This window comes from Schistocerca gregaria, chromosome 2 (assembly GCF_023897955.1).
Source record: "Schistocerca gregaria isolate iqSchGreg1 chromosome 2, iqSchGreg1.2, whole genome shotgun sequence".
Taxonomy (NCBI): domain Eukaryota; kingdom Metazoa; phylum Arthropoda; class Insecta; order Orthoptera; family Acrididae; genus Schistocerca; species Schistocerca gregaria.
In genome coordinates, this window is record NC_064921.1 from 729,686,596 (window position 1) to 729,710,410 (window position 23,815).

At 39.1% G+C, this 23,815-nt stretch overlaps 1 protein-coding gene across 3 annotated transcripts in view; it reads left to right on the forward strand.

The window, feature by feature from the left end:
* Positions 1-23,815, forward strand: part of LOC126334866 (activating signal cointegrator 1 complex subunit 2) — a 121,855-nt gene that overhangs the window by 74,544 nt on the left and 23,496 nt on the right. For all 3 annotated transcript variants that reach the window (XM_049997550.1, XM_049997552.1, XM_049997551.1), the window contains exons 11-12: positions 4,684-4,803; positions 6,145-6,251. In XM_049997550.1, the coding sequence (XP_049853507.1) occupies positions 4,684-4,803; positions 6,145-6,251 (227 nt within the window). The remainder of the gene's footprint in view (positions 1-4,683; positions 4,804-6,144; positions 6,252-23,815) is intronic.

Consider the following 23,815-nt stretch of genomic DNA (forward strand, 5'->3'; position numbering starts at 1 on the left):
TTTGTTGGTCTCTTTGTCCATCCATGATATTCTCAGCAACCTCCTATATGTACACATCTCAAGAGCATCAATTCTTTTGCTGTACCTTTCAGTTAACGCCCGGATTTGAGAGCCATAAAGGAAAACTGAAAAAAAAATCAGAGATTTCAGCACATGTAGAATGTTTAAGGTTCCATTTTTACAAATCACTGTCGGCTTCAGTGTAGCACCTCTCCCTGGAAAAATTCTACATCATATTCCCTGTATAAAGCCACACTTTTTCTTAACCAGTGAGCCCAGGTACATCTACATCTACAGACATACATACTCTACAAGGCATCACATGGTGCATGGCGGAGGATATCCTGTACCGCTACTAGTAATTTCCTTTCCTGTCCCATTTGAAAATGGAAGTAAAACTCGGCTGTCGTTTTGCCTTCATATGAGACCTAATCTCTGTAATCTTATCTCAACATGCTAATTCCATTTCATATTGCTTTGTAATGTTACATCTTGATATTTTATCAACGTAACTGTCATGCAGCACAATGCTAATGATGTACTCAAACATTTTTGCTATTCATCTCTACTAACTTACATTTTTCTGTGTTTATCGGTAGTTGCCATTCATAAACAAAATGGTCAACTTCTTCATATACTGATAGAACCTGATTAGCTGTTAGTAAGTCACCTCTGTTACTTATCATGATCTTGGGCTGATATAACAATGAAAACAATCAATTATTGATAAAATTATTTAATTGGATGGATAAAAAATCTACTCACCAAGTGATGGCAAACCACACACGTAAGAGTGTTGTGATTTGCAAGCTTTCAGAGCCAGTGGCTCCTTCTTCAGGCAGAACCCTTCTGCCTAAAGAAGGAGCCACTGGCTCTGAAAGCTTGCCATTCACAACAGTCTTTCATGTGTGTGTTCTGCCGCCACTTGGTGAGTAAATTTTTTTATCTATCCAATTAAATAATTTTATCATGATCTTGGTCTTTTTTGTATAACTGACAATCCAAGTTTCTCATTCCCTTCCTTAACTCTATCCAGTAGCTCCTTCATTTCCACTTGTTATCCTGTGCACAGTGTGGTGTCATCAGCAAATCTTACAAATAGGAGTTGTGATAGAATGCACCAAATCTGACTCCCTTTAAATGTTTCAAAAGAATTTGAAATAGTCTTACTAAATCTGATTAATCCAGTGCTATCAGAGTAGAGATTTCTGATAAGTATAATAAGATGATCAGTAATGCCCATTTCTGCTAGCATGTTCCTCAGTTCTTTCCATCAAAAGTGTGGCTGTAGTCCAAGAGGCAAAGAACTAAAGGAGTATTGAAGTCTTTTTTTTTCAGTTATCTGTCCAACATTGTGAATCTGCTCATGTTCTTTATTATATAGAAACCCAGCTTGCTCGCCGGCCAGAGTGGCCAAGTGGTTCTAGGCACTACAGTCTGGAACCGTGCGACCGCTACGGTTGCAGGTTCGAATCCTGCCTCGGGCATGGATTTGTGTGATGTGCTTAGGTTAGTTAGGTTTAAGTAGTTCTAAGTTCTAGGGGACTGATGGCCACTGCAGTTAAGTCCCATAGTACTCAGAGCCATTTGAACCCAACTTGCTCTAGTGGTATATCTATATTTACGTAGGTTCTCAGGTGTTCATGAATGACATTTGGAAGAATATTGCTGGCAAGTGAAATTAATGAAATGGCTCTGTAGTTTGCAAAATGCTGTATGTTTCCTTTCTTATGAAACAGAATCATCGACATGGTCCAGTCTTCTGTCCACGTACCAATAGTCTATATGTACAAACTGCCTATTGGCTTCTGTCTCGGGTTGTCGGCCAACGTTCATCTAACGATTTTTCTGGCGTTTTGCCAGCACAAGTGGTGAAATGTCAGAAAAATCATTAGATGAACGTCAGCCGAAGAACCCGAGACAGAAGCCAATAGGCAGTTTGTCAACAAGTGGCCGTGAAAGCCTTAACAATTTTGTAGTGTATATGTAGTTACATATTTTGTACATGATTTCCAAACCCAAATCTCCAGATGCTTTGATCATTTCAGTAGTGTAAGGTCAGATCCAGGTGCTTTGTTATTTTTCCCAGATTAGCTAAAGCTTTTTGGACCACTTGTAAGATGTTAGTTTCCTTCTTTACTGGAATGTTTGCACAACTAAGTTTTGCACCTTTATCCATATGAAACTTGTTGCAGTATGTTCTCCAGTGATGAGTGGTTTGTACTATATTGGTTATGGTTAGACATGTGCCATCTTCCATGTTCTACAACCCATATTCATTGTTTCAAGGATCTTGTTAATTTCAGTTAACATACTTCTGGTCTCCTTGCAATCCCAGAATTTCACAGTTCTCTCACATGTTTCAGTGATGTAATTATTTGAGTGATCCCATCCCACAAGTCCGCAATTTCCAATCCCTGCTTTAAGCCTTAGGCCCTTCCCAGAACCTCCCCATTTCCCTCCTCACCTTTGTGACACACCACAGATCCATCTTTTACAGCCCCGTAATCCACATACCCAACAATCCTAGACACCCTATTGTAGCTGGATATTGTGCTCTGTGCTCCCCTCAAAGAATTTTGGCCCTCATTGACCAACACTTCCAACAAATAATCATAATCTACCATCTCACATCAAAGATACCCACAATTTCCTTCACCAACTCTCCTTATCCCCATCTGTAATTCACAACTACTTCTCCTTTGAAAGGAAGATATACAAACAAATCTGCAGCACAGCCCTGGGCCCTCATGGAATCCTCCTGTGCCAACCGATTTATAGGCTCTCGAGAGGAATCGTCTTACCCTCCCAAAACATGAAACTGCTGGTCTGGCTCAGGTTTATTGATGATATCTTCATGCCAAAGAGCAAAGTAGACCACCCTGCACCACAACATGCTGCTGGATACAACATAATTAATTCTAATGTCTGCTTCACAGCATGGGCCATATGGATCCTTCCTTCCACCACCAGCTTTTCTGAACTGCACAAGTGGGAGTTATCTTTACAACACATTGTCCACTCCCAAAGTTATCCTACCCTCAACCTATGTTAATTTAGTGCTTCCACATGTGCCATCCAACATTTTCCAGCCCCTCTGCCCTATTACATCCTCCCTATCCATGTCTCCTCACTCTGTGTGCCACACTGCCTACTGCCTTTTGCCAATGCACTCCCCTTTCTCCCCCTTTCCATCTTATATCCTTTTCTGCTCTCTGTTTCACTCCCATCCCTTGCTTCTTTCCATTCCTGCTTCTCATGTACTCCCCTTCCCACCTCCCTGCCCCAACAGCCTCCTGACACTGCACCTGGCAGAAGATTTGTCATACCTCCATCTGGTGCCTGCATGTTTTGTCAGTCAGCACTCCCCTTCCCCTTTCAGAGTGCTGCTTTCATTTAATGTGACAGTTGACAGTTGCAATCTGGTCCGAGTTGCCAGAAATTCCAATCATGTGTAAGTGAGGTGTGCTTGATTGTGTGAATTTGTGTGTGTGTGTGTGTGTGTGTGTGTGTGTGTGTGTGTGTGTGTTCGTGCCAAAAGCTAGATATGTAACAGTTCCCCCCCCCCCCCCCCCCCCCCAATTGTGCATGTTTGCAACTCAGCATGTTATCTTTATGGTGAGTAGAAATCCATCTTTTTTGCTATATTTTTGAGATTCCAGTCTGGAGTTCCGTTTAGTAAACTTATTTTTGTGTCAGAATTGAATCAGTTGATCTCTACAATCATGTCTTTTGGCCAAACCATGGCACTCAAGTACTTCATTTGAAGTTGGTCCATACACTTGTGTAACATTTAGTTTACAGGGTCTAGTGTTGAATTTCACTAGTATTATTCGGTTGCTGACAGACTTGTGTTCAGGCAGTGTGGCATTCCATCGCTTGTCTACAAACAAGGCAACATCATTAATGGAGTGGTCTAATGTATCAGAAAAATATACTGAATTACCATTAGCTGTTTTGAATTGTCCACTGCCTTTCCATTGAGTCTCTGCTAATACTTTTATTTTAGTTTTCTGATACTCTCTTTCTACAGTATGTAATTTACCAATGTGGCATAATACTTCTACATTCCAAGTCGCAATCTTGTGTATGTTCCTCTGGATACTCATAGTTTTGCATCTGGCTTATTTATAAACTAGCTGTATTGCAGCGAAAATATTACTGTTTTTCAAAACTGAAGATACAAGACCAATATGCTCTAACGTAATATACAGTTTTGAGTGTACAAGAGTGAGTACTAATTTTTTCTCGTATATTAGATGGCTTCTTTGATGTAATCCTTTCTGAAGAAAATTTCATTTGAATTCCTTATATTTTGCCTAAATGTTCAGTAGTTGTGGAAAGATAGTGTAATGCAGACCAAGTAATTTGACAGTTTGGAAGTTACAGCTTTGAATCCTCATCTGATCATCTGTTTTAGGTTTTCTTTATTTTTACTAAGTTTTGTGATTGTAGATGGATAGTATTTATGGTGTTCGTTACAAATGTGACATATGCTCTCCGTTTTTTATTTCTTCTTACCAACATTATCATATGTGCACAGTATATCTTTGGGTAAGAAATGGCAAAGGAAAAAGGAGGTTTCATTACACTTAGGTGAATCTTTTGTATGTTCTTACATTTATCAGTATACTTTGTGTTCTTTTTATAACAGTATTTGTGATACAGTACTCTTATTCCTAGAAATGCCTGGAATACTATGACTATGCCAGTGAGAGAGTAGTTAATGCAGTTCTGGAAAACCAACTTCCAGAAGAATTACAGAACATAGATACATCAATGCCTCGTATACCTCCAGAAAAGGTATGTACCAGAACTCAAATTGAGTAATGTATGTGTGTGCATGTAAATTGTGGATAACCAGTCATTTGTACCCCTTCTCTCCCCTTCCCCTCAATACAAAAGCTTGAATATAATATAAATGTTTGATAACAGCTTTAGAAGAAGCTTTAATATAATGTATTATATACATTATCAAAATGTATAATTTTTTATAAAATTAATCCCAAGCAGAGAAAATATTAAAGTACCCACCAGTCTTTGTGGCATCTCTAAACTGAACTGAATTCTTTAAAATAATTTTAAAAGATAATCACCTGCAGATTAGTCACATACCTTGTTAAAAAGAACATTTAGATCAAATTATTACTTGCTTTTAATTCAGAATAATGTACCACATATATAAAATAGAAAGAAACTTCCACATGGGAAAAATATATTAAGAACAAAGATTCCAAGACTTACCAAGCGGGAAAGCGCCGGCAGACAGGCACATGAACAAAACACACAAACACACACACACAGAATTACGAGCTTTCGCAACTGGCAGTTGCCTTCCCTCTTTCCTGACGAAGCAACTGCCAGTTGCGAAAGCTCGTAATTCTGTGTGTGTGTTTGTGTGTTTTGTTCATGTGCCTGTCTGCCGGCACTTTCCCGCTTGGTAAGTCTTGGAATCTTTGTTTTTAATATATTTTTCCCATGTGGAAGTTTCTATATATATATATATATATATATATATATATATATATATATATATATATATATATATATATATATAAGCGGGAAAGCACCAGTAGATAGGCACAATAGGTTTTATTTATTGTGCCTATCTACTGGCGCATTCCCGCTTGGTAAGTCTTGGAATCTTTGTTTATATATATTAGAAAGAAACTTCCACATGGGAAAAATATATTAAAAACAAATATTCCAAGACTTACCAAGTGGGAAAGCGCCGGTAGATAGGCACAATAAAATAACACACATACAAAATTTCTAGCTTTCGCAACCAACGGTTGCTTCTTCAGGAAAGAGGGAAGGAGAGGGAAGCTTCCTGAAGAAGCAACCGTTGGTTGAGAAAGCTAGAAATTTTGTGTGTGTGTTTGTGTGTTATTTTATTGTGCCTGTCTACCGGCGCTTTCCCGCTTGGTAAGTCTTGGAATCTTTGTTTTAATATGCCTCGTCTCCCATAACTTCCTTATTCTAGACATTTGTAGTCTATAAATTTGGATGAAGCCAACCATAACTCTTATCACTAAATTGAATTTATAATGTCCTGTTCAGTATACATAAAGAGCTAATTATTAGTCTTGCCTGGTTTCCTTTGGCTCTGACTGTCAGTTCTTTGTCTTTTTTCTTCTTTTTTAGGATGAGGAATCATATGTTTCTAGGAGATACAACATTTATGATAATGATGAATTTGATATAATGACTCAGGATGTCATGGACACTACAAGGATAATCAGAGGGAAAAGGTATGATAATGATTTGAACTTTAAAGCTGTTATAGACATCTTATCTGAAGAGAAGGAAAGGCTGTACTTCACTTTAATATGGTAGACCATCATATTTCAGACTTTCAATTAAAAGCTATTATTATTATTATTATTATTATTATTATTGCAATATATCCCTATCCACTATTTTTAAAGTGCTCCTTAACATACATACCTTGCTTTTCCATTTTATAAATTATAGTCATCTTGTTTTCTTCTATTTTTACCAACTACCATTATCAGGCATACGCTGAAAATTCTTGATACCAGTGATTTTACAAGTTTCTGCTTTCAGATTATTCTTTGCATGTCTAATTAGTGTTACAAAATAAGACATCTGTGAAATTGTGTGATTCTATTAACAATACTCAGTTTGGTCAAATGCAAACAGTATCTGCAAGGTTCGCAGGAGAGATTTTGTAAAGTTTGTAAGGTAGGAGATGAGATACTGGCAGAAGTGAAGCTGTGAGGACTGGGCATGAGTCGTGCTTCAGTAGCTCAGATGGTAGAGCACTTGCCTGCGAAAGACAAAGGTCCCCAGTTCGAGTCTCGGTCAGGTACACAGTTTTAATCTGCCAGGAAGTTTCTACAAACGGCATCGTCAAACGGGGTGATTTCGGACACCAGGGCGAATTCGGACAGTATGGCTTATTTGCTCTTTGTCACTGCATAGAAACAAAGAGTTACTTATTTTAACATCCGTGTGCCAGTTATTTTAAGTGCAAGATTGCATTTATCGCTTTCCACACCTTTTATTTTGAGTCAGTTGTTTCCTTAGGTGAATAATTGAGGAACAGTCAAAGTGTTAAAAATCCATGCATTATCGTAAAGTGGAAACTTTCTATTGTTGTGCCAAGCGGGAAGTTATTGTAACTATAATTGTCGATGCGCTCAGTAGCTAACAGCATTGAGACAATTTCTGTACAACTTTGTCGAGTTTCTCGTGCAAGGTTATAAAATAACAACAGTTTTTGTAAAACTGTGTACTGTGTGGGGTGATTCTGGACAATGCCAAGAACGTATAAGAGTAGGAGAGGTGCTACGGTAAGGTGTAACTATGACCCAGAACTTTTAGATACAGCGGTTCGTGATATTCAGAGTGGTAAATTATCGTACAGAAAAGCGTGTGATTTGTATGGTATACCTAAATCAACCTACAAAATAAAGTGCAGGAAACACATCCAAAAAAATGGGAGGACGGCCAGTGCTAAATGAAGAAGAAGAAGAAGAAGAAATGTTGAAGCCAGGTATATTGAGGGCTGCCCATTGGGGATTTCCCCTTCACCTAATTGGATATTAGATATTTACCAGGTGTCCTGGTATGAAGTGAGTGTTAAGATACAAATGTGTCAATAGGGAACATTTGTTGTGCAAAAGCCTTAATTTATTATTATTATTATTTAGTTTTTGTTTTGTTTGTTTGATTGGTATGACATCTGTCAAAGATATTTAGTATACATCAAGTCATGGAACAATCATCATCATATGTTTTCATCGTGTTAACAATCTCGAATTTTGTACCAGAAAGTGATGATTTGCGGAAAGTATTAATTTTTTTGTTTTCATTTGAAAGAAAGTGCTGCAGAATCGCATCGAATGCTTGTGGAGGCATATGGTGATCATGCTCTATCAGAAGCAATGTGCAAAAGATGGTATCAATGGTTCAGAAGTAATGATTTATATGTCAGAAATGAAGAACGTGGAAGGCAGCAAAAAAGTTCGAAGACCCCAAATTGCAAGCAATATTCGATAAAGATGATACTTTGAGTCAGAAGCAAATGGCAGAAATGTTAAATGTTCCACAACTAACAAATTCTGGCCGTTTGAAAGCTATGGGAAAGATCCAAAAGTGTGCAAATGGGTGCCAAATGAATTGAACAAAAGACAGATGGAAAACCGAAAAACCATTTGTCAACTTTTGCTTCAAAGACATGAAAGAAAATCAATTTTGCATCAAACTGTTACTGGCGATGAAAAATGGATTTATTTTAAGAATCCTAAACGGGAGAAATCATGGGTTAATCCGGGACAACCATCAACATCAACTGCAAAACCAGATTGATTCGGCAAGAAGACAATGCTCTGTGTTTGGTGGGATCAGAAAGGTGTGGTGTATCATGAGCTTCTAAAACCCGGTGAAACTGTGAATACTAATCACTACAGACAACAAATGGTCAATTTGAACTATGCATTGGTCGAAAAAATACCAGAATGGGCCAGAAGACATGGCAAAGTAATTTTTTTACACGACAATGCACCTACGCACAAAGCAAAAGTGGTTCAGGATACAATCAAAACACTTGGCTGGGAGCTGCTACCCCACCAGACTTGGCCCCTTCTGACTACCTTTTGTTTTCATCACTGGGCCATGCATTGACTGAGGAACACTTCAATTCCTATGAAGAAGTTGAAAATCGGGTGTCTAATTGGTTTGCTTCAAAAGGCGAACATTTCTATTAGCGTGGTGTCCACAAATTGCCAGAAAGGTGGTCAAAATGTATAGAAAACAATGGTCAGTACTTTGAATAAAATGTTTTTACTTTTCAATTCAAAATCAGTGTTTTATTTTCACAAAAAAAAAGCTCATTTCATACTGGTACACCAGGTAGTTAAAGGCTACCTTGATAAATCTGGCCAAAAAGAGAAGAAATTTCATAATAATTTGCAAGGAGAAGAATGGTTGCATTTATTCCTCAAACGACAGTCAGAAGATCTTTCCGTTCGCTTAAGCGAAAATATTAAATCATCTTGTGCAGAAGTGAACAAAGGGACTGTTAAGATGTTTTTCTCCAAAATCAAGGCAAAGCTGGAAAATCTCCAATCATGTGTAAAATGTCACCAAAATCAAATGAAAATCATGTAAAATTTAAAGAAAAAAAAGGCAGTAAATGTCCGAATTCACCCTCTATATACTGAAACTTTGGACAGAGATTTAAAAAACACACGTGTCCGAAATCACCCCAGTCCATGGGGTGACTTCAGAAACTTTATTTAACTGCCTCAGATAAATATACCTACACATACACTTTCTGGTTTTGGGGTATTTTATTCGTTACACATATACCCTACCACTTCCATAACAATAAATTTAATCTAACAATATATATGAAAGTTACAATCAAAATAACTATAAAACTGTCCGAAATCACCCCGTTTGATTGTATTTAAAACAAGGAAACCATATCCTTCGCACATCTGGACTAAGCAATGCACACTGGACTCCTATTGAAGAGGAGCATCTACATCTACACGACTAATTTGCAGTTCACACTTAAGTGCATGGCAGAGGGTTCATCAAACCGCCTTCAAACTATTCCTCTACATTTCCATGCCCAAGCGTGCGTTACAATAAATCTTTCTGTGCGAGCTTTGATTTCTCTTATTTTATTACAATTACCATTTCTCTCTATTTGTTTATTTGTTTGCCTCTTCATCCCAGGTTTGGTCCAAGCTCTGTAGCCTTCTGGGCCGCCAGTGACAGTCAAGTGTCCAGCGTCTTACCCTATAGGGTGCTCCTATATATAGACTGATTGATCAGTCCTTGCATAACATCGTGCAACACACTTTGCAACAGCATTACCATCCTCTTCCTGTTCTGCTACCTTTCTCTGGCAGAAACGACGAATTGAAGAAACCCCCCCACTCTTTCAAGCCCCGCCAAGCCTGTAATGAACCCTTCACCTCTTCACATAACTCAGCCACAAGCCTGGATTCCATCCACAACCAGATGATCCAACACTTGGATATTACCCAGAGGCAACATCTACACAGGGTCTTGAACCACTTTTGGCTCACAGGGGTCGTGCCCTTGCAGTGGAGGGACAGCATAGTTATCCCCATACTTAAGCCCGTGGAGAACCCAACGTCTCTCCTCGGCTACTGACTGATAAGCCTGGCCAACTTCCTTTGTAAACAGCTCGAGAGTATGATTAGCCTCCAATTATGCTGGGTACTCGCATCTCAGGGTTTTTTCTCCCCGTATCAGTGTGGCTTCCGGGAATGACAATCTACAACAGAAATGGAAACAGCAATCCAACAGGCTTTTGCCTGCTGCCAACACCTTGTCGTGGTGTTCTTTGACCTACACAAGGCTTATGACACGGCTTGGTGCTGTCACAGTGTAGTATCCTCCAAGACTGGTGCTTTCGGTGCCCCCTTCCGATTCATATCTGCAAGTTTTTATTCCGCCAGCTCTTCCACGTTAGACTTGGCACTTCACTCAGCACCTCTTAAGTCCAGGAGGACTGTATCCCACAGGGTTCTGTGTTACATGTCACGCACTTCCTCATTGCCATCAGTGGGCTTGTAACCTCTCCTTAGGTTACCCTGGAATTGTATGTCAATAAATTTTGCATCTGTTGCAGCTCTCACTCTGTAGCATCTGCTGAACCCCAGCTTCAAAGTGCCATCCAATGGGCCTCTGCGTGGGCCCTTTCCTATGGCTTCTAGTTTTCTTCTTCCAAAATTGGGTTTCGCATTTTTGCCATCAACCCACAGTACACTTGTAGCAGTTGTGCCTGCTTTATTTATTTCTTCGTTGATCGTTTGTTGTCCCTGAAGTCGACTGGCTGAAAAATGGGGTTTGTAATTCCGACACTTACTACTGTAAATAATGTAGCTGACAGGTGTGTTTCGCAGTACTTTAATTTCACTGTTCACAACCCCCTAATAATACACAGTTATTTTGCCAGTGCACTATTGTTTGACTTTCGATAAGCCTCATTAATAGTTTGCAGGCAAACCTCCACATACTGCTTCAATAGTTTACTATTACTGCTGCAAGATACTAACACGAATTCCTTACAGATGAATGGAAAAACTGGTCGAAGCCGACCTCGGAGAACTTGACTTATCTTAGAATAAAGACAAACCTACGTTTCTAGCATTTGTAGACTTAGAGAAAGCTTTTGACAATGTTGGCTGGAATACTCTCTTTCAAATTCTGAAGGTGGCAGGGGTAAAATACAGGGAGCGAAAGGCTATTTACAATTTTTACAGAAACCAGATGGCAGTTATAAGAATCGAGGGGAATGAAAGGGAAACAGTGGTTGGGAAGGGAATGAGACAGGGTTGTAGCCTCTCCCCGATGTTATTCAATCTGTATATTGAGCAAGCAGCAAAGGAAACAAAAGAAAAATTTGGAGTAGGAATTAAAATCCATGGAGAAGAAATAAAAACTTTGAGGTTTGCCGATGACATTGGAATTCTGTCAGAGACAGCAAATGACTTGGAAGAGCAGCTGAACAGAATGGACAGGGTCTTGAAAGGAGGATATAATATGAACATCAACAAAAGCAAAATGAGAATAATGGAAATTAGTTTAATTAAATCGGGTGATGCTGCGGGAATCAGAATTGGAAATGAGACACTTAAAGTAGTAAATGAGTTTTGCTATTTGGAAAGCAAAATAACTAGTGACAGTTGAACTAGGGAGGATATAAAATGTAGACTGGCAATGGCAAGAAAAGCATTTCTGAAGAAAAGAAATAGAGTACAGATTTAAGTGTCAGGAAGTCGTTTCTGAAAGTATTTGTGTGGAGTGTAGCCATGTATGGAAGTGAAACATGGACGATAAATAGTTTAGACAAGAAGAGAATAGAAGCTTTCGAAATGTGGTGCTAAAGAAGAATGTTGAAGAATAGATGGGCACATCACATAAATAATGAAGAGGTATTGAATAGAATTGGAGAGAAGAGAAATTTGTGGTACAACTTGACTAGAAAAAGGGATCGGTTGGTAGGGCATATTCTGAGGCATCAAGGGATCACCAATTTAGTATTGGAGGGTAGCGTGGAGACTAAAAATCGTAAAGGGAGACCAAGAGATGAATACATTATACAGATTCAGAAGGATATAGGTTGCAGTAGGTACTGGGAGATGATGAATCTTGCACAGGATAGAGTAGCATGGAGAGCTACATCAAACCAGTCTCTGGACTGAAGACCACAGCAGCAACAACAACGACAACAGTTATTATTGAACATCTACGAGCAGTAACAACCTAACCACAAAGTTCACTGTCTTTTAAATAAATTGAACAGTCACTGTCATTGCTTTAATACACGGCTTATTAGTGTAACACTTGTTTCACAGTTAAGTTGAAGCATTGTTGCTGTTCTAATCGACACAGGTTTCTCGTCTGAAACTTGGCCTGTGGACTGACTGTCTCATAACCAAAAATTGGGCTCTTATATATCATCACAATAATAGGCCCTGAAACTACACATTGTTTAAAGTTAAATTTTCAGAAATTACAATTAAAACTTAACTCATTAAATTAACTTAATACATCGAAAAATTGGTTCTTTTTAGCAGTATCTTCTACTACAAGGGTTAAACCGAATTATCTGTTTAAATCGTGAAATTAACAAATACAATTACTCGAACAATACTTTGACAAAACTGTTAATTACTTTGGAATTAATTAAGAGCTATCTTTGCTAACATGTTTTCGAATGGAGCCAAATAAATACTTTAAGATTAATAGCATTTTGTCCTCCAAATGTTTACAATTATTACAGAATTTATATTTGTTTATACATCAACAGCAGAATTTAAGTTACGAAACAATCACTGATATATCCCTACAATGAAAGATACTAACTAGGAACAGTCAAAATAAATTAGAAAATCAGTTACATACATAAAACTAAGCACAAAATTATATCTGGTGCTATATTTTTGAAAACTGAGGACCAACCTTTCTCTTTTATGAAAATGCAGATTATATTCACTTATGCCAATGGTATATAGTTAAAAGTAACAGAATGATTTTAAGGAGGCAGATGGCAAAACAAGAGGGGAATTAAAATTATCCCTGTCTGCTTCGTCACATCACTCTCCTTATTGGATTGACCAGAGAGATATTGCTAATAGCTAAATGGGCAGTTCAATGACAACAAGTGATGCAAGACGTTGGGTTCAGAATCTGCGCACAAAAATATATTACGTAAGAAATTTTATCAAAAACTACAGGAAATATATTTTTGAAATTCTAACTTATATGAACTGGCCATATGAAAATCCCCATACGAAATAAATTACATACAGTGTATTGTTGTACAATATCACAAAATAACTACAAGTTATACTTTTAACAAAAAATTACTCATCTTCACCATAAGTGATGTCCTTTTTGGGTAAGTGAAGTTTATATTTAAAGATACACATCATTTGACACAAGTCCTGTCTTGCTTCACAAAAAAAGTGAAATTACACTGCTCATTGCAGTTCATGATTACACAAAAAATTTCACTTGATCATCATCATCATCATCATCATCATTTAAGACTGATTATGCCTTTCAGCGTTCAGTCTGGAGCATAGCCCCCTTATAAAATTCCTACATGATCCCCTATTCAGTGGTAACATTGGTGCCTCTTCTGATGTTGAACCTATTACTTCAAAATCAACCTTAACCGAGTCCAGGTACCTTCTCCTTGGTCTGCCCCGATTCCTCCTACCCTCTACTGCTTCTCCCATGCGTGTAACATGACCCCACCATCTAAGCCTGTTCATCCTGACTGCTACATCTATAGAGTTCATTCCCAGTTTTTCTTTGATTTCCTCATTGTGGACACACTCCTGCCATTGTTCCCATCTACTAGTACCTGCAATCATCCTAGCTACTTTCATATCCGTAACCTCAACCTTGTTGATAAGGTAACCTGAATCCACCCAGCTTTCGCTCCCATACAACAAAGTTGGTCGAAAGATTGAACGGTGCACAGATAACTTAATCTTGGTACTGACTTCCTTCTTGCAGAAGAGAGTAGATCGTAGCTGCGCGCTCACTGCATTAGCTTTGCTACACCTCGCTTCCAGTTCTTTCACTATGTTGCCATCCTGTGAGAATATGCATCCTAAGTACTTGAAACCGTCCACCTGTTCTAACTTTGTTCCTCCTATTTGGCACTCAATCCGTTTATATTTCTTTCCCACTGACGTTACTTTCGTTTTGGAGATGCTAATCTTCATACCATAGTCCTTACATTTCTGATCTAGCACTGAAATATTACTTTGCAAACTTTCAATCGAATCTGCCATCACAACTAAGTCGTCCGCATATGCAAGGCTGCTTATTTTTTGTGTTCACATATCTTGATCTCACTAAGCCAGTCTATTGTTTTCAACATATGATCCACTTGCTCAGTGTTTAGTAATTTTCACAAGCACTTTCACTTTTTCAATGAGATTTTACACATTATCTCACCAAGCTGTCCACACCTTCAACAGATCCAAGTGGCAGTTCTCAATGAAATGCTCTGTGATCAGTATCCTTTGAGGTGGTTCTCCTCTGCCGCAGTACATGCAAAAAAAATCAGACAAAATTTTCTATTTTAGTACACTTAGTTTTTCTTCTAACTTAAGTCTAAAAAAGTATGTTTAACACTAATGGCAAATGATAGTCATTACATCATAAATATATACATTGCATACTTCTCATAACATTACAATAATCAGCACTAAAATTGACTATAGTATGTAAGGTGTGGACTAGTAAAATTTTAAAATCAAGTGCACATTACAACACAAAACATAATTCTAAGTCATAACTCTTTCTGAAACTGGTTAAAATTGAAAGACTTGGGCCTCTCTTCCATTTGCAAAATAGCAAAAACTCAAGATGTGCTTTACCTCTAGTAAAAACTCAAGATATACAGTAGCATAGATTTACAAATTATTATGAAAAAAAGAATAGAGTCAGGATGGATAGTGCATGTGTGTGTGTGTGTGTGTGTGTGTGTGTGTGTGTGTGTGTGTGCGTGCGCGTGCGCGTGCGCGTGCGCGAGTATATACCTATCCTTTTTTCCCCCTAAGGTAAGTCTTTCCGCTCCCGGGATTGGAATGACTCCTTACCCTCTCCCTTAAAACCCACATCCTTTCGTCTTTCCCTCTCCTTCCCTCTTTCCTGAAGAAGCAACTGTCGGTTGCGAAAGCTAGAAATTCTGTGTGTGTGTTTTATTCATTGTGCCTATCTACCGGCGCTTTCCCGCTTGGTAAGTCTTGGAATCTTTGTTTTTAATAAAGAATAGAGTCACCATCACGTAGCTTAATTACTATTCAAATCAAAATTAAGTGGTATGGAAGTTGTACCAAATCATTGCCCCATTTCTCATACTCAACTCTAAGCAGTATTCTAATCCAACACGAAATTAAATTCTCACAAAATGTTACCAAATAGATGACCTGTCAGAATATTCACATCAATTTTGCACTACAGTTATCAGTTAATCAGCAAACTTATTGTTCTTCATCCCAGTATTACCACTTTAGGCTCATAAGCTCATCACACACAGAAGGCTTCAGATAACCTATAGATTTCTTGATGCAGCATTATATTACTTGTAAATATTGCTCTTTTTGTTACGCTGTCATTCCCAGCTGCAGTGTCATGAATTGCACAATATAAACAGTAACCAATGTTGCCTAGTTCACAATTAGATACTCAATATATTTACACCACATTTGTTTGTACACAGTTATCTTTTGCATTAATCATTTCACTTACATGTCTTACCTTGTTAGCCAGTGGAGTGCATTCTCAAAAAATATCTCTACTGCACAGGCTCCCTAACCATCAAGATGCTAACATTATTCATTGTTTTATTATTCCATTAGTGCTTCATTATCTAATAAATGAACACCTGCTCTGCTTATGTAATGCACAAGTGATTCTACTGATAACCACTCCACAGTAACAGATCCTTGTGCTAAGGCAAACTTCACTCTCATTACTGATCAGACAAAATTATCTCTTAGATAAACTACTACTTCACTGTGTTCTAGCCTGAAGGGCAATATTCATACAAGAGTTGCTAATACATTCTACACACATTAATCCAGGCAACTATGTTTAAAGTTGTAAATTCTTAATCTTAAACAAAGGTGTACCATGACAAACTACTATAGGTAGACAGTTATCTCCATATACTGATTGCACTGAACACAAACTCTTCTATTATATCACAATTAATATTAAGGTCTAGTATTTAAGATGGTTTATAGTGCACATTGTCTATGCTGTTGGTTGACACATTTCCTTTTTACTTACCATGTGACCTTGTTCATACAACAAATCCTCAATCTTTGCCCTGGAAGAACTATCATCCTGCTTACCAAAATGATTATCTGACCCACTGTCACTTTCTCTATACTTTAGATCTTGTACCTCTTCTGCATTTATCTCCATTTCAGTCAATTTTGAATCTACATTTTCATTTACTTTTACCGGTTTTTCCTCCACCACTACTGCACACTTGATTTCTACATCCGTTTCAAAATCATTTTTAATCTGATCGATTTGGTTCTCAAGTTTAATCCTATTTTCAGCACATTGCTTCTCGAAAACCTCCACCATCTTACTATTGTTATCACAAACTTTCTCTCTCTCTTCTACACATTTACTACTCAGTGTTAATTACTTATTAGTATTACCACAATCTTGAACTACCGCATCAGTCGTCTTATTTAATTCTGAAATGTTTGCGCTAACTACCTTAAATACCTTTTTAATTTCTTTCTTCAGTTCATCTTTTAAGCTAATGTCAGTTCTAATGCTATCAGTTTACTTTTCCACCCTATTAATGTCTTCTTTCATACTACTTTCCACCCTACTAATGTCTTCTTTCATACACACATTAATCATAATACTCATAATTTGCCTTAACATCACTTCCACTTTTCTGTTAACACTATTGTCCTGCGACTCAGTCCCCATTAAGTCTTTCTGTGTATTTAACAACTTAACCTCTACAGCTTTGTTCTCCGTTACACTGTCATGTTCGTTAAGGCCACTCATTATGTATCACTTAAAACAAAACAGCTTTTGCTATGAAATTACCTTAGTCTCATTAACTCACCTTCTGTTGCTCTATTGCTGCTGTTGTGGTTGTCCTCTTGGTCCGTCGTCTGCACATCTGCAGCAAGTTGTAATTCTCTCGGCGAGATGTCTTGTTTATCACCGGTCAACTGTGCTGATTGGCTGCTCCTGTACTCAATGGCTGCTTCCATAGAACCTGCTCGCTGATTGGCTGCTGTCCTAATGTGGCCATGAAACCCCAGTCCCGATTGGCTGTATCATCTCTTCCATTTAAAACCACTCGAGTTCACACTTCCCTGTCAGTGTTCATGAGTTATAGTTTATTGTGCCCACATACAATATTCTTCATGTCGGGGCACCACATGTAGCAGTTCCGCCTGCTTTATTTATTTCTTTGTGAATCATTTGTTGTCCTTGGTGTTGACATACTGCGTTGCTACACTGGCTGGAAAATGGAGTTTGTAATTTCAACACTGGCTGCTGCAAATAACGTAGCCAAAAGGTGTACAGTTGTGTTTCACAGTACTTTAATTTACTCTTCACAACACCCCAATAATATACAGTTATTTGGACAGTGCACTGTTGTTTAACTTTCGATAAGCCTCATTAATAGTTCTCAGGCAAACCTCAACATACTGCTACAATAGTTTACTGTTGAACATCTATGAGCAGTAAAATCCTAACCACAAAGTTCACAGTCTTTCAAATAAATTGAACAGTCACTATAATTGCTTTAACACATGGCCTATTGGTGTAACACTTATTTCGCAGTTAAATTGAAGCATTGTTGTTGTTCTAATCAACAAGGGTTTCTCATCTGAAACTCGGCCGTGGAGTGATTGCCTCGTGATCAAAAATTGGGCCCTTACATATCATCACAATAATAGGCCCTGACACTACACATTGTTTAAAGTTAAATTTACAGAAATTACAATTAAAACTTAACTCATTAAATTAACTGAATACATCCAAAAATTGGTTCTTTTTAACTGTTTCTTCTACTACAAGGATTAAGCCTAATTATTTGTTTAAATTGTGAAATTAACAAATATTGTCACATAGAAGAAGGTGTAATTAGATGATATACGAACACGAACTTCACTTGTTGCTGTTGTGGTCTTCAGTCCAGAGACTGGTTTGATGCAGCTCTCTGTGCTACTCTATCCTGTGCAAGCGTTTTCATCACCCAGTACCTACTGCAACCTACATCCTTCTGAATCTGCTTAGTGTTAACTTCACTTAACGAAGGTTTATTCAGCACTTGCACATACAAGAGCGCGGACCAGCTGCCTCTGGCCAGAACACATATGGCATATATACAGTTACAGAACATTCCAGTACAATGATTCTTGACATTTATGGATACTTCTAGAATGTACTCGAACCGAATATAGAAATTAAAATTTTACAGTTCAGGTTAGTTTTGAACTCACAACCCTCCATGCAACAGTCTAGTATCACAGCCACTACATTACAGTGACTGTGCCACTCAGTTTCTTCTGCGACATTGCTTCCTCCTTAAGAGAACAGCGTCTTGGTGTTATGTCCTCCTAGTCCGGGAACGAGTCATCGGTCCTGCGTACTCTAACTACCGATGACTGATGTTCACCCTGATGGTAATCTTCTTAGAACTTCCTTGCCGCTACGCTCTTCATCACTTTTCCACTTGTTGCCTATTGCTGGAGCTTCGAATTTACCCTGGGTTGCAGGATCCTTATAGGGCTTCATTCAAAGGACATGGACTGTATCTCTGATCTTTCGTCGTCTTGTGTCAGGGTAGGAATCTTCAACTTCATAAGTAACATCAGACAACTGTCTTACAACCTTATAAGGTCCAGAGTAGCACCTGAGGAACTTCTCAGAGAGACCAACCTTCCAAACAGGAGTGAAGATCCAGATGAGGTCACTAAGCTGGTAGACAACAGGACTGTTGCTTGCATCATACCCTCGATGATCATTTTCTTGAGCCTGCAGTGTGCAAGGTCGAGCTAACTGCTGAGCTTCCTCAGCTCTGCTTAACACCAAGCTGATGTAGTCATCGTCCACGTCATCAGGATGTAACAGAAACACAGTGTCCATCGTAGTCGTCGCCTCACGCACATGCACCAGGAAAAATGCTATAAATCCTGCAGTATCTTGTTTGGCAGTGTTCTAAGCAAATGTCACGAAGGGTAGCACCTTGTCCCAGTTGCTCTGCTCAACAATGACAAGCGTTGACAGCATTTCGGCCACGGTCTTACCAAGGCGTTTAGTAAATCCGTTTGTTTGCGGATGGTAGGCAGTCATCATGTGATGAGTAACATTGCACCGACGGTTTATTTCTATCACAAGATTTGATTGAAAAACTTTCTCTCAATTGGTAATTAACGACCTTGGAGCACAGTGTTGTAATACCATGTCTTCCACGATGAATTTGGGTACCTCAAACGCTTCAGCTGTTTTCACTGCTTTTGTAATGGCATAGTGTGTCAGATAATCAGTGCAAACAATGATCCATCTATTGCCACTAACAGACGCTGGAAATCATCCGAGGAGGTCAATCCCAACATGCTGGAAAGGCGATTTGGCTGGTGGAATTGGTATGAGTCGGACAGGTGGTTTCTGAGGAACTGCCTTTCTCCTCTGGCACTCTCAACAGTGCGACACATAGTGACAACCTGGCCAGAAAAATCTCTTGCATATCCTATCATGTGTCTTCATAAATCCTAAATGTCTGGCCTCAGGTGTGTCATGGAATTTCTGTAGAACATCTAAGCCCATATGTTTATGAATCACTGGTAGCCACCTCTTTCCAAACGGATCAAAGTTTTTCTTGCAAAGTAATCCATTAACTACATTAAACTGTCCTTTCACATCCTCTGACCGATTTAAGGCAAGCATAATTTGAGATGTCTTGGCATCGTCCTTCTGCTCAGCGGAGAGATTCTGGAGTGCAGCGAGACAGTCACTATCTTCATCAAAGTCTTGATGGTCTTGCACAGTGTTTCTTGAGAGACAGTCGACATCTTGGTGTTTTCTTTGTTTTCTTCCACTTTTGTACTCTTTGGTGATGTCATACTCTTGAAGACATAGTGCCCACCTGGCGAGTTGTCCTGTTGGATTCTTAAGACCTGTCAGCCAACAGAGTAAGTGGTGGTCTGTAACAACTGTGAATGGTCTTCCATAGAGATCCTGTCGAAATTTGCACATGGCCCAGATCACAGCGCGACATTCTCTCGGCTTTTGTAAGTGTCCTAGAGGCCTAGGCCATAACCCTCTCTTTTCCATCCAAAATTTGCACCGGAACATGTGCACTCTCTCATCATACAGACCAAGTACAGGGTCAGTCGTCAGAGCTTTTTGCAGCACATTGAAAGAATCTTGTTGAGCACCACCCCAGATAAATTTAACATCTGCTTTTAACAACTCTTGGAGTGGTCTGACTTTGATATAAAAGCCTCTGATAAAATGAAGGTAATAGGAACATAATCTGAGGAAGCTTCTCACATCTCTAATACTTTTAGGAATAGGAAATTCCGTTGTAGATCTCACTTTTTCTGCTGGCCGCACACCTTCATTTGGCACAAGGTGTCCAAGTATTTTGATTTCTTTTGCTCCAAAGAGACACTTTCTTGGCTGAAGTTTCAGTCCGACTTGTTGAAGTTACTTAAGAACGGCCCTCAGTCTTTTTTTGTGTTCATCAAATGTCTCTGACAACACTATAATGCCATCTAAATAACAAAGACACATTGTCCGCTTCAGGTGACTTAGAAGATTATCCAGCATCCATTCAAAAGTTGCTGGTGCATTACACAAACCACACAACATTACCTTAAACTCATACAGGCCCTTGGGGGTGATGAATGCAGTTTTATCACGATCGGCCTTATCTACTTCGATCTGCCAGTATCCCGAGTACATGTCTATGGTTGAGAAAAACTTAACTGCCTTCAGACAATCTATGGTATCGTCAATTCGTGGAAGAGGTTAAACGTCCTTTATAGTTATTTTATTAAGCTTCCTGTAGTCAGCACAAAAGCACCAACTGCCATCGTTCTTCCTGACAAGAACCACTGGTGATGACCATGGGCTCTGCAATGGCTGTATGATGTCATTCATCATCATTTTCTCTACCTCATCGTGAATTATTCGACGTTCTGTTGCTGACACACAGTATGCTCTCTGGCTTGTTGGTTGATGGTCTCCAGTGCTAATCCGGTGTTTCAGTGTCAATTTGTCTAATTGGCTTTTCGCCTGTGGATTGAAGCATTGAGAACTCTTGAAGAACGGCAAGTAGCTTTTTCTGTTGTTCCTTAGTGGGATCTGATGATAGTCGAGCTAGAAGATCTTGTACACCCACACGAGTGACACATCTTCCTGTAGGTTTTACATATATCCCATTAGCCACCTTCATCAGAGATGCTTTGTTGTCGACGAATACGGTTTTCTGCAACTGGAGACTGTATTTCTCCGAAATGACTGAATACGATGCTCCAGAATCCACAAGAGCTTGGGCTGGTTGGCCATCCATGAGGATATCAACATAGTTTCCTATCATTTTTGTAGTGGTGTACGGCGGAGGATTTTTCTCTTCGGCGGCCTCACCTCCAAGGATGGTCGCACCCTTTAGTTTTCCAGGTTGCAGCGGCTAGGTGATTGGCTGGAGCTTCTAAACAGCGATGGAGACCTTGATCGGCGTGTTGGGGAGCTAGCTTGCAGTGATGGTGACCTATGTTGTCCTGCACCCACATCTTCTTGTTCATCTTCGTCATCCCAGAGTTGGCGTCAGCTAAGATCGGTCTACTGTCCTCTGGCACAGGCGTCATCAAATATCCGCCTCCTTTCTCGACAATAGCGCACCACATGTCCCAGTTGTCTGCAATGGAAACATTCTTGTTGGTTATCCTGGGTCCTCCAGATGTCAGTCTTCCTTGTTGCCCAAACAGGTTCCTCATGCGGCATTGTAGGAACGTAACTTCGCCTGGGTCTTGACTTTTTTACCGTTTTAAAGGGACGTGAAAGACGAGAGATTGGGTTCAATGACTGTTCCACTTACTCCCTTATGACCTCTTGAAGCGTCTTAGTTTTTTGCTTGTCACACAACCCAAGTGCCTTCTGAACTTCCTCTCTCACTATCTGATGAAGAAAACTTATGAAATCAGTTCCTTCCCCTATCACAGACATCAATATGACATTTGGAAGCCATTCAGACTTCTTGCGTGTAATTCTTTTTTGATGCATTGTCTCGATATACTGGCACCATTTTATGAAGTCGTCTGCTGTCGAAACTTCCTTCAGGAGTAGGGCTTGATACATGTCCTCAGCAACACCGCTCGTGAGATGTGCAACCTTATCTTCCTCCTTCATTCTAGGATCCACTATTTTACACGGGCATGGCTAGCACTTGAATGGCTAACTGTGCAGTCTGCTGATTGCTGTTAGCAAGCAGGGAGCACTAGGTCCATGTGAGGCAATGTGAGGAGCTACTTGATTGAGAAGTAGCAGCTCCAGTCATGAAAACTGACAATGGGTGGGAGAGCAGTGTGCTGACCTTACACCCCTTCTTATCTGCATCCAGTGACACCTATAGGCTGAGGATAACACGGCAGTTGATCAGTAATGTTTGGTCTTCCAAGACCTGTTTGGGCGTCATTTATTTTTGTGAGTAGAGTGTATATCAGTAAGGAGTTAGAGTGAAGAAAAAGAATGCAAGTACCACCAGTATTTATATCATGGAGATTCTTGTGTGTTGTTGCTCCATAGCTGTGATACATTGCAGGAAATGTGACTAATGGCTTCAGTTCCTCATCCAATGTTTGGATCGCTACTATGCCCTAACTCCACTTTGGAGAGGTTTGGAATTTAATCTTAAGACATTTGTGCAAAGTCTGGTTATCACAAATTTTATGCCACCACCCCTCCTCCACTTTGTCGCATCAAGGAAAAAATTGCCAACAGTGCATGACACATATGGGCAGTTACCAATCCGAGTTTTGACCATGCCCAGTATTGCTGACTTTGGTGATTTGATGGGAACCAGTGCAGTCACCAAGGCAAGACCATTAGCATTGAAACGTTTCATGGTAAAATACTCAGTAGGATACAGTCCACATATTCACCACTAATGTACTGATTGTACAGCAGACATCTGCAAAGACAGTGGTTATTACAAATAATTGCAGAATGAAACATAGTAGCCATCTTTACACTCAATTTGTCAGGAATAAACTATCCCCAATTAGTTCAAATTATTGGTAAGAGTATCTGTACAGTGATAAATATCTTATGTAACATACCAACATATTATTACTTCAGTCACTACATGTTCTTACTGTTTTGGTTGTAATGAGTTGTATTGTTCACTAAGCCAACAAGTTTCAGTACTTTCAGTATGTTAATAGGGTAACCCATTTTTAATTAAAGTTTGACATCCATTGATGGCTAGTACTTAAGTATCTTTTATGTAACATTTTTTGTTGCTGTGGAAGCCGTTAATTCTTGGGGCAGCATCTTGTCATTTGTAAGTGTGCCTACAGGTAACACAAATACAAAAACTAGCCACAATAATTGCTGTTGGTTGTTACACTTGAGCAAATTGTGAAATCTTTCACTGTTACATATGCTACTCAGAAGTCCACAGTTCACCACGTCTTGTCAGCACCTCAGCCATTTTACCCTAATTGGCATTACATTTTTCTAGTAGATATTTAAAGTGCACCACTTCTTTACTTTAAACTTGTAT